Consider the following 12,680-nt stretch of genomic DNA (forward strand, 5'->3'; position numbering starts at 1 on the left):
AACTTGAATTCATGTCCCTCCCATTTCTGAATCCAGCTATCAGCTAAGCCAGGTGTTCATAATGGAGGAAAGCAAACCTGGGCATAGTTGGATAACAAGCTAGCTTTGGAGAGAACATAAGCAAAATGCTACAGAGAGAAAGAACACTGACTCTGTAATCAGAAAACAAGGATTCAAAACCCAAAATGGATGCTTACTACCTGCACCATCGTGGGCAAGTTATTTAAACCTCTCTCTCCTACTCTCTACCTTAGTCTCCTCACCCATAAAAAGATAGATGGCTTTCTATGATCGATGAGCAGAAGGTTTAAAATTCTACAAGGAAAGTGAAGACAGAAAACTCAATAATGAAATTCAAAAGACACAAAAGGAAAAAATTCCAATGAGAAATAAAGTGGAGGAGTGAGATCTAAAAAGATTTATGGAGACATGGAGAACTTATCAGTTAAGTTGGATTTTTTTTTTTAAAGGCAAGTACAGGAAATGGAAAGATGGGTAGGAAATTGGGAATCAATGTGAGAAGATGGCACAACACTATGAGAATGTTAAGGCACAACAATATAAACAGGAAAAAAAAGAAACTGAATATTACATAATTAATTATCATGACTAAGCTTGGATAAGGAAAAGAGAGGGAAAAAAATCTACCTCCTTCCCTTCTCTGCAGAGGTAAAATATTATAAGTATGAAATATTTTCAGACATCCTTGACGTATTGGAAGGTTCTGTTTAACTTAAATTTCTCTGTTTCCTTTTTTTATCCTATTACAAAGGACAGGGGGATGGACTTCATTTATTCACAAAATGAAGGTAAGCTACAAAAGGAAAATAAGATTTTTAAAAGTGTCAGTAGTGAATAAGAGTTTATTAAGTACTTAATTATGTGCCATGCAATGTGCTGAGTTCTGAGGATACAAATACAAAAGCAAAGATAATGTCTACCTTCAAGAAATTTATATTCCAATGAGAGATAGCACACACAGAAGAGACAGTTGGTAGCCAGAGAAAGACACTTCAGTCAGGAGAGTTACAGGGATAGTGAGTGAGGTCATTAAGGAGTAGAGTGACACACTTTATTGGGGAAGAAAATAGGATGAGCAATCATCAATGCAGGGGGAGAAAGAAAGGGAGATTGGGCATCTTGGGGAAGAAGATCAGAGAATAGGGAATGCTGAAGCTCAAAATAAGATCAGGCTGGCAAAGAATATTAAGGAGAATGAAAAAAAAATCTTGTGAGCTATATTGGAAAAAGAAAATGATCAAAAAAGGAATAAAAATGCTACGTAGAGGTGATAGTTCATGGAAGGAAGAAGGCATCACTTGTCAGTTCTTTTTTTACTTCTGGGTTTTGTTTCTTTCTGCCAAGAAGAATAATGTTTGGACTAGAAAGTACAAATCAATAGCTAATAGGAAGCTGAAATTCAAGGTGGATAGGGAAATAATAAGATAGCACCTAGCTACCCTTGAGAAATTCAAGTCTCTTCTCAAACCATGGAGAATAAGAGATAACAGCTGAACTGTTTAATGTCTCGGATCAGTGGTTCTCTAAGTGTGGTTTGGGGACCTTTGAAGATCCTTGAAACCTTTTCAGGGAGTAATGAGGTCAAAACTCTTATCTAATATGGTAAATATCAATAGATATAACCCACATAAACAAAAACTTTTTGGGGGAAACAGAGAGTAGGGGAAGAAGTGTCTTCCTGAACCAAAAATTTTGAGACAGTAGATAACACAACATAGTTCTACTACCCTGAAAGAGTAAGAATCCAAAGGGATCTCCACAGATGATAGCACTAGGCTAGATCTCACAAGACAAAATAAGTCTAAAAAATTTAGTCTTGAACCCAGGTTCCAAATGTTATATGTACATCTATTAAAAGAAATTAGAGATAGTTAATCTCGAGACAGCATCTCCAAGTAAATGAAATGTCACTAGGAAAGGGATTAGACTTCTGGGTGGCTAGTTCGTTTTTGCCTTTGTACCCCCAGTACCTAACTCAGGGCCTTGAATAACAGGCATTTAAAAAATATTTCTCAATATGAACCCAGAAGGTACAAAGAGCAGCAACATAACATATGGAGAGGGAGATTTCAGCTTGGTGTAAGAAAAAACTTTTGAACAAACATCTCTCCTGAAGTGGAAGGGGCCACTTTCTGGAGGTAATGAATTCTTCAAATAAAGGCTGGATGACCAAGGATTCTTTTTCAGATATTTATTAGACAAGACGGCCTCTAAGATTCCTCCCAACTCCAGACTATGAATCTGTGACTGAAATTCACTAAGTCCACTTCATTGTCTAAAAAAATCCTTCTTTCTGTGTAGCAATTATATGTTAAGTCAAAATAACAGAAATCACCTATGACTTTAGCTGATGACCATTTTATGAAAACACTCCCTTTATGTCAGGGTTCTTCCTCTTTCTCATTGCTCAGGACAACCCAATGAAACTTCGACCTAGTAGAGAGGAAACCAGAAGATGAACCTTATGAAACTTATGGCTCTGTAGAACCTATTATTGAGAGACAAGGGAGCCTTAATGGCACTTCTTGTTTCTCTATTAAGGCAACTAGGTGGTACAGTGGAGTGTAAGGCCTGGAGTGAAGACTGTCTGAATTCAAATCCAACCTCACACTTACTAGCTATGTGATCCTGGGAAAGTCACTTAACCTGTGTGCCTCAGTTTCCTCAACAGTAAAATGGGGGCAAACAATAGCACCTTCCCAAGGCTGTTAGGAGGAATCAGTGGTATAGTATGTGTAAAGCGCTCAGCACAGAGGCTGACACATATTAAGCATTTAATAAAAAATGTTTGTTTCCTCCTTTTATTCCTCTATTAGACACTGACTGCTACAACAGCTCAAGGAAGTACAATCTTCATATACCACTTTCTAACCTGACTACACAATTAATTGTGGGTCCCTCAACTCCATCTCCTTCCAGCTAAACTAAATGCTTCCCCACAATTTTATGAGACTTCTAACTGGCCCACAGAAGATCTATCATATCAGCCTTCTCTAGCAATCTCTCTACAGTCCTCCAAGTCTATATAACTTCTCACTTCAAATGCATTCTGCTCAAGCTTCCATCTAGTTACCTACGGAAATTGTGAAAAATGTAAAGGATGCACATATCTTGTATATGTGGATGATGAAGGGGCTAGAATTTGAGGTCTGAAGACAGTAATATGAACTGAATGCATACAAATTTAGCAGGTAAAACTAAATTTGAATATGAGGCTATTTTCTGCATCTGAAAAACACATATAGACCCAAAAGTGACCATCCTACAATTAGAAGTGTTTATTTTTCTTCTTTTTCCCCCCTTACATATTAACTACTAATTGAACCAGTGGGCGAACGTACGCCGTCTGAATATACCCATCACCAAGGAATCCATCACTAAAAAAGAACTAGACATACAACAAATTATTTGGGTATTATCCCACATTATTTTATTATCCAAGGTATTTTTCCTCCCAGCTCAAATGTCATCAACTTCTATAGCAGTACAAGCAAATACTCCTTGAATTCCTTTAGAGATAGGGAAATAACATTTTAAACCTCATTATAAAATGGTTTTTGCCTTTAAATTTACATACAAATCCTTAATGGTTTCCATAACCACTTCTAATTTTCCATCAAGAAATTTTTAAAAACCTAAAGTAGTGCTGATTTTCTCCACAAGATGGACATATATACTTTTTCTTAATTTCATTTCCTGAACTAAACACTATAGGTGTCATGATGTATTGTCCTATTTTGGTCTCTGAAGCAGTTCGTGTTAAAAGAGGTATAAATTGCACTCTGAAGGGTCATGTCCTATCACCAGCCATGGCCCTAATTCTATTTTCACTTGTTGTAGTAAATAGAGACCTAGACATAACATTTAGTTTTCTTCTCTCTCTCTCCTATACAAAGCACTGATAGTTATTAAAATAGGCACAGAATCTTCTCAGTTTCCAAGATCTGACACTGCTCCCCTTGTTGTATCACTACTGTCAATTCTACCATGCTAATCCCTAGATACCAGTAGGTGATATATTCCTAAATTAACCACCAAACAGCTATGCTTGAAATCAACTAGTACAAAAGTTTTCAAATTTAAGCCAGCTAATTCTGCTAAAGTATTTCTATTCCTTTCGAGACATTTACAAAGTTATCCTGCAAACTCTATCCTTGGACTTTACCAACTGCTTTCAAGTTCAGGTAGTTTGCTTGGTTCTGAATTACTTATGCACTCAAGTTCTAATCTACCACTCTTTACAATTTTACTAAAATGTTCAGTTTGATACTTGTGAGAAGGAAGTTGAAGTTCACAACCATTTGTGCTAAGAGTTTTCCCCACATATTTCACACTAATAGTATTATCTGTGGCAATCATTTTCCCCAAAAACCAGTTAGCCCTCTGAAATCAATATAAAAATCTGCCACCAAACTATCGTGAAATGAATTGGTTTCCAAAGAAAAGAATCACAAAAAACAGTTAACTCTTAGGGACCTATTTTCACATAATGAACCTTTCCTAAATAGTTAGGCATTTATTTTGCTTTAACCTTAACAAGTGACAGATTATACACCAGACTAATTTCTGCCAGGCCCCAAAGTTATTCCAATTCTATTAAACAGGGCACTACAGAAAGAATGGTGGATTCAGAAGTCCTAGGTTCATGTCCTGTCCTTTATACTTATATTAGCTGAGTGACTTTGGGCAAATCACAACATTTCATACCCTCATTTTCCTCATCTTTAAAATGAGACCCATACTCCTTATACAAGCTACTTCACATGACTGTCATTAAAAAAGCATTTTGTAAAACTTAATGTGTGTGTTATTACTACTTCAGGTATTCTGGGAAGTCCTTCATATATAATAATTAAGTGAACTGCCCCAAAGATCTAGTTTATATAAAATGAGAGCAGTCACTCACCTATTGTATCTTTGCCAAATAGGTGAAGAATACAACATGGACAGAGAGAGTCAAGAGACAGTCAGAACCTACCTGTACTATGGAAGGTTTCTGGAAGGAAGTTACCACAGTACTTCCTAACTGTGCCACAGTTTTTGCAGGGGCAGCAACTGCTTTGATGGGTGTCACTGCCTTTATCGGAGCTGCTGCCCTGACTGGAGCTACTGTCTTCACTGGAGCCACTGGCACTTTCTTAATAAACTGTGTACCAGAGTTCTGAAAATAAAAATATAAAGAGATATAGGATTATTAGGATTTGGAAGAGTTCAGTAAGAGAACAAGCATTTAAGGATTTGTAAAAATCTGTGATCTTTAAAACCCATGGGTGCCCCCCCCATCTCCTCCCTCTTCCCTCCCCCCCACCCCCAAAGTAGCTAGTCCTGCACCAGGCCATCTCTGTTATAGCCAGATTCCTTCCTCCCTTTCAGAGGCACATTTGTCCTGCCTCTCCTCCTCTGGAACCCTTAATTTATCCGAACTTTTCCTTGCTGAAAGTTTCTGTCTTTCTAGGAAATTGATACCTACCTGTCTGTAACACTCAAAAATGTATGAATGAGACCCTTCCCTTCCCAATAAGACAAGTGGCCCTCTTACATACTAAGAGGTAATCCTGCTATGTGCAACCAATCTAGTCATGCTCACACCAAACTGGGGAAGAGTGACGAAAGCCTGGCATAACCAGAGTATCAGGTCTAGACAAATATTCTTCTGCGATCATTAGTTTCCTTCTTCCTGACATGACATCAAGATCATCTCACCAAAGCCTGGGCTTCATCAGGGACAAGTTTCAGATGTATTCTTGCCTCTCCAGTAACTGTGATTCTTTGACCTCTTGACATTTCTTCTATTTCCCCCTCTTCCCCCCATTTTTAATCTCTGCCCCTCTAAATATGTCAGCTTAAGCACTTGCTCTTAACTGAGGCCAAAAACACCTGTAATAAGACAACATACATTTTTAGCATTATTGACTGGTTTGAACCTTCCAAGGAAATTTCTAAGTCCCCAAAAAGTCAGGGCAACAGAATAGAAACTAAGTTCACCAGCAGAAATTGTTTCATATATGGTTTTAAAATTACATTCAAAGAACATAAGCTGAGTGCTCTAACTCAAAGCAATCTTAAATTGTGGAAGTCATCAAAAAAAGTCAAACACAGAAGCCTTCTCTATTTCTCATCTCTATTTGGGCCAATGTAAAATTTCTAATAAAAATATTAACAAGCTAAGGTGGAGACTATAGGATTACAGATTTTTTGAGCTGGAAGGGACCTTAGAAGCCATCTAATTCAACCTCCTCATTTACAGATGAAGAAACTAGGGCCTAGAGATAAAGTGACTTATCCAAGACCACATAGTTACTAAGTAACCAAGGCTGAATTTGAACCCAGGTCCTCTGATTCCAAAGCCAGTGCTCTTTCTACAACATCACATAGTGGGTTTCTCTTCACTTCAAACTGTATAACTTGTGCAAGCTCGATTTAATTCAATATTTATTAAGTACCTACTACATACCAGGCACCATGCTGAGCACTAGGAATATAAAAGCAAAAATGAAACACTTCCTGCCTTCAAGAAGCTTACCTTCTACTGGGGGAAACAACATTTACACTTTGCAGAGGAGGTTCTCCTTCAGGTATGGATTGGGTCAGATGGCCTCGGAGGTTCCCTTCCAACTCTGAGCGTCTGTGATTCAAATTATATGTGATAACACTCAGCTACTCTTATCTTGGTCTCTCAGGCATGTATGTATTATTTAATTATTTGTGTCACCTACTTACATGTGAGCTCCCCTATTACTTACACAACTTTATACTACCCTCCATAGGTTTTGTGAATGGAATCTCTACTTCGACTGAACTGAACTCAATCTCTACGAACACTTCAAACTCAACATGCTCATAACTGCCCACCCCCACACCCACCACCAAAAAAACAAACAAAACCCAAAAACCTGCCCTTTTTCCTAATTGCTCTATTGATGGAGGTGGTACAACCATTCAATCTCAAGTCAAGCCCTGTTTTTCAAAGGAGCTATCTGACAGGCTCGAGGGCTGAAAATAATCTTAAGTGTTATATGTCAGAGGCCAGATTTGAACTCAGGTCCTCCTGACTCCTGGGCCGTTGCTCTATCCACTGCACCACCTAACTGCCTCTGAAAATAATTTTAAAGATCATCTAGATCAGTGATTTTCAAACTTCTTCCATTCCACTCCCCCCACCCTTGGCTTTCAGTAAACTTTTCTGTACCCCCAATTCAATATGAAAGGAAAAATTCAGTTTACCATGCATATGCACATGGGAAATGAGATTAATTTCAAAAGAATAATACTATTATAAATCAAATATTCCCATAATTCCTTGACAAGCTTCTCATACCTCTTGAGGACGTGTGTACCCCAGGGTGGAACCCTTGATCTATATCAGCTCCTTCATTTTAAAGAAGAAAAAACTTAGTCCCAGAAAGGGGCTGTAGTCATAATAGCATAAAGAGCACGGCCAGGCAGGAATCAAAGCTTTGCAATCTTGCCAGTCTTACCATTGTTATCCTGGTTCATGTCCTCATTGGTGCTCAGCTTAACTATAAGAGTGGCCTCCTTAGCTGGATTCCCTTCCACCCATCTCTCCCTTTCCCCCTTTCACACAGTTCCCAAAGTGATCTTCTAAATACACAGAGGATCATTCTCCTATTCAAAAGCCATAAGTGGCCTTCAGTTTTGTTTTCAAAATAAAGTGTAACTCTTTAGACTAGCAATGAGGATCCTTCCCAAATTGTGTGCAATCGATCTACTCATCTCTATTTCATACTACTTCTAGTCCTATACTGTACTGTACCATACAAACTCCCCTTCTAGCAAATCCTTCATCTTAATAAGTCTGTTTCTTTGCACTTTTCCCCAATCTCATTTCGACCCTTCACATCTCGGCCTGTTGGAACCATTGTTTTCCTTCAAAGTTCTAGTCAGGTATCACCTCCTCCATCCCTAATAGCTACCCCAATTTGTACCATCTTACACCAAAAGGGTTAAGTGATTTTTTAAAATATTTAAATATTTTAAACATTTAAATAGATTTAAATATTTATATTAGTATTTTTATATTTATATTTAAATATTTTAAAAAGTGATTCTCAAAAGACATAAGCAAACAGAACAGTTTTTTTAAAGGTTTCTATCAAAAATATTTTAAATGCTTTTGCATTTGCACAGTGTCAAAAGATGTCTAAAAAATTCACCATTTATGTGAATATTCCCTCTCTCTCTCTCTCTCTCTCTCACACCCCAAAAAACATTCATCTAGCACTAAGGATATTAAAAAAAAAAATCAACATTTCCTTTTTAAAAATTTGTATTTTTGAATAACACAGATTTATAAATATAGAATGTGTGTATATGTATTAATGCAATAAATGTATAACATGTTATATATCCATACATGCTACATGAACATGATAATATGAACTTCTTCCATGACCAAAATCAAAGTAGAAGTAAGGTTGTTTTTTTTTTTAAATTAGAAATATAAGCTTGCCATAAAGAATTACTTTAAAATCCTTGACTTTAAAAAAATTTAACTTTTGGTTATTTAAGCAATTACTAACCTACCAAAAAACAAAGCTTGGTTAAGTGGGCATCTCTAAGGTCATACATGGCTCATTATACAATGACTTCAGAAAAGCTCGTTCAAATCAAGTATCTATAAAAGGCAGTCTAGTCTCACTGTAATGAACTATTAAGTATAATCTCAATTCTCAGAGAACCAATAATAAAGCATATCCCTTTGCTTCCTCTCTCAATGGTAAGGGGAGACAAAAGGAATAAGGGGTGGTACCCTATAGAGGTAGGATGTGTATACGTATGTATGTTGTCAGACAAGGTCATAGTATTGATCAGTTTTGCTTACCTGCACAGTACAGATTTTGACTGCATGAGTACTTGAGGGTACTGTTGCTCTTACATTCACAGGACTTGGAGTTTCAGCTTGAGCTAAAGCTTGTTGGGACATCAACATCAGCTGACCACTGTTACTTCTTATTAGAACAGTTCCTGTAGATGAGAGAAGGTTGCAAGTTCTGACATCAATATATCTCCAAAGCAGTACTTCTATCACCTCTTTTTCCCCTACTTCTTCTTTACTCACCACAAAATGCTCTACGTGGGTTTACCTACTCATAACTCAAGTATGCTTTCTCCTTTAAAATTAGGTAACATGTTAACTCATTAACAAATTAGTCAAAGAATTATTATAATACTAAAACTATTTTTTTTGTTACAGAGAAAGGCACAAGGGGGAGGTATAGGAATAATATAAGGAAATTACTATAATATATAGCATAAATAAAATTAGATGACCTGCAAGAAAAATCTAGGCATCTCCATTCTACTCTCTTTTCTGCTTAAGCTAATTTTTTCTGTAACATTAAAAACAAACTTTTTTATTAAGTGGCTACTCTGCACACAAGCACTGTGTTTAAGAGCTAAGCTTTCATTATAATTTCGGTGTTCCCATATGTTAGTTACCCAAGATTCATGAAGATGATCTATTTATGCAAAAAAATCTTTAGACAATGCTCCTGCAGCTTCTTCACTTCTCAGATATTTCAATGCTTTTTAAAAAACGTCTTCACCAAAAAAAAATATATTAATAATGTACACATTTTGTTGGCCCTTGCAAGATTTGATCTCTCTGCTAGGGATTTTCCAAAGCAATAAAACAGGGTTTTAAATAAGAACATTAGAAAAATGCAAGACCTTAGAACATAAACATCTTCAGTAAATTACTTGGTTTGAAGAATACCAACAATAATTGCTCATTGTCACAATTATGTCCAATTCTACAATCAGAGTAAAGCCAACAGCACCTTCAAAAGCGTCCTCCATCACAATTTAAGACTCGAATGTTATCTCTGGCCTGAAGGAGAATGAAAATCTATTCTGAAGTTGAAAGTTTATTCAGGGTACAGCAAAAAGTGAGCTGAATTTGAAGCCACAGAACCTATATTCAATTGTCACCTCTGACACTTACCAACTATATATGACCTTAGGCGAGTCACTTATTTCTGGGCCTCGAAATTTCCTTCCAGCTCCAAGTCTATAATCCTATGACATAAAAGGTTCTAAAGGAACACAACTCTCCCATAAACGTAATTATGGCAAAGCACCAAAAGTACACCAGAAAGAATAATAAAGAAAACCAAGGAGAAATAATCATAAACTCCTCTATCCAGTCCAGGAATGCACAGGACTGAAAAAATCCTGCCAACATTTCTGAGCAAACACAAAGTACAGGAGAAAGCCAGTTCAGGAAGGGAGGTCCTGAAGCCAGCAGGATCTCAGCCCTGGTCTGCTGAAGCAATAGGAGACAGAGGCAGCCCCCACAGCTCACTACCATATAGAGAGGGCCAGACAGTATGAGCTGACCTGGGGCCAAGAAATTAGAAGTCAGCACCAGCAGCCCATGAAGCTTTGCAGGACACGGGGCCACCACAGCACTCAAGTTCCCACCAAGAGGCCTGAAGTCAATGCCCAGAGCCCTAGAACCCAGGCAGAGGAGAGGACAAAGTCAATGCAACAAATGAGCAACAAAAAACCCAGAATCAGCAGAAGAGGAGGCCTGAAACTAACACTCTTATCGGACAGAATTAAAAAAAAAAAGAAGAAAAACACCGCAACTCCAGCAGAAGGCCTGACAAGAGTCCTGGACCAAAACAATTTGTAGTCTGTCCGGGTCACAGCAGGGGAAAGAATCAACTCTGTGTCTTACAAGGAGGAAGTCACAGAGAAAGGCCAAAGCCAAACACATGTTGGGCCACCAGGAGACAGGTGAATGAGTCAGGGATTCTGACAGAGGGCGGCTTCTAACTCCCTTTGGAGAACTAAAGCAGCACCATCCAGACTCCAGAATGAAGAGGATCAAAGGGGGGAGAGGAAGGAGACAGTGACTGAGAAAAGAGGAGAGAGAGGAAGGAGGGAGACAGGCAGAAGGGACAGTTAATATCCAAACATGGAGGAGGCAGGGAGAGGGCATCCAATATTCCCCAGTCTTATCTGAATCAGACAAAAGAGGGCTCAAGTTCCAAACACAAAGTATTTGGTATAAAAATGTTAAATTTAAGAGAAAATAGGTAAGGCTAAGCAATGAGAAAAGGAGGGTTTAAAAAGGAGACTCGTCCAAGGCGGGTAGAGTCACAAGCAAAATAAATTTCTACTTCAAAAAGTGGATCAAAGGGGAAATTTAAAGGAGAAGAAAAGTGTACAAACCAGTGATCAGGTTCAATCAATAAACATTAAATGCTTACTATGTGCCAGGCACTATGCACTAAGCACTGGGGATACAAAAAGAGGTAAAAGACAGTCCCTGGCCCTCAAGAAGCTTACAATCTAATGGAAGAGACAAACAAATGTACAAATAAGCCATATGCAGAATAAACAGGACATAATTAACAGAGGAAAGGCACTAGAAAGAAAAAGGGTTAGAAAAGGCTTCCCTATAGAAGTTCGGATTTTAGTAGGGACTTAAAGGAAACCAGGGAAGCTAGTTGGCAGAGATGAGGAGGGAGAGCATTCCAAACAATAGGGAACAGGCATAGAAATGCCCAGAGCCAAGCAAGAGATAAGAGTATCCTGTGCATAGAACATGCAGGAGGCCAGTGTCACTATATCAAGGAGTATGTGCTTGGGAGGACAGCGTAAGAAGACTGGAAAGGTAGGAAACAGATGCTGTACTGTAGCATTAAATTAAATCTTTACTATGGGCAGTATGGTACTGTGTAAAGCAGTAGTTCACAAACTTAAACGACCTGGTCACACTCTTAAAATTACTGAGGATCTCCCCCAAAGAGCTTTTGTTCATGAGGATTATCTATGTTTATATTTCCAGTACTAGGTAGAAATTTAAACTTTTTTGTATTATTATGAAAATAGTTTTGACTTTGAAGACCCCAGACCACATTTTGAGAACCAATGGTATAAAGAATGGTAAACAATTAAACACCTATTAAGATCCTACTATGTGCTGGGCACTGTGCTGGGCATTGCAGATACAAGGAACAACAAAAGATGGCCCCACCCTCAAAGAGCTTACAATCTAATGAGACAACAAGCAAACAAATGTGTACAAACAAACTATGTATAGGATAAATAGGAAATAATCAACAGAGAGATTGTTAAAAGTTTCCTGTAGAAGCCTTCCCAACTAAAATGGGGATTTGAAGACAGTCAGAGAAGCCAGGAGACAGAGATGATGAGGGAAAACATCCAAGGCATGGGGATAATGGGTCTTGTTAAGTCTGGAGACTGGATTTGAATCTCAGCTCCTCCTCTTACCGGCTATGTGATCATGGACAAATTGCCCAAACTGTCTAACCCTCAGCTTCTAATAAGAATAATGGAAGATTACTACTTTGCATTACTATAAGGATGTTGTTGAGAATCTTTAAAGTATCATATAAATATTATTCTTCATTCACTATTGTTTTAATATTCCCTTTTAAAGAAGATATAATTCCCAAAGATCCTAAATAAACTACATGATGATGAGAACATCTTGCTTGGTGACACTGGGAAACAATGGTATTAGTCAATATATTTTACTAGCTTTTTTTTTTTTTTTGGTTAGGCAATGGGGTTAAGTGACTTGCCCAGTCAGTAAGTGTTATGTGTCTGAGGCCACATGTGAATTCAGGTCCTCCTGAATCCAGTGCTCTATCCACTGTGCCACC

At 37.8% G+C, this 12,680-nt stretch overlaps 1 protein-coding gene across 2 annotated transcripts in view; it reads right to left on the reverse strand.

Annotated features, from left to right (window-relative positions):
• The window catches only part of LOC114031849 (transcription initiation factor TFIID subunit 4B-like), a 184,533-nt gene that overhangs the window by 125,495 nt on the left and 46,358 nt on the right, over positions 1-12,680 (reverse strand). For both annotated transcript variants that reach the window (XM_027847015.1, XM_027847013.1), the window contains exons 2-3: positions 8,864-9,006; positions 5,000-5,182 (exon numbers count right to left, since the gene is read on the reverse strand). In XM_027847015.1, the coding sequence (XP_027702816.1) occupies positions 5,000-5,182; positions 8,864-9,006 (326 nt within the window). The remainder of the gene's footprint in view (positions 1-4,999; positions 5,183-8,863; positions 9,007-12,680) is intronic.

The sequence above is a fragment of the Vombatus ursinus genome, unplaced genomic scaffold, assembly GCF_900497805.2.
Source record: "Vombatus ursinus unplaced genomic scaffold, bare-nosed wombat genome assembly UNPS02015255.1, whole genome shotgun sequence".
NCBI classification, from domain to species: domain Eukaryota; kingdom Metazoa; phylum Chordata; class Mammalia; order Diprotodontia; family Vombatidae; genus Vombatus; species Vombatus ursinus.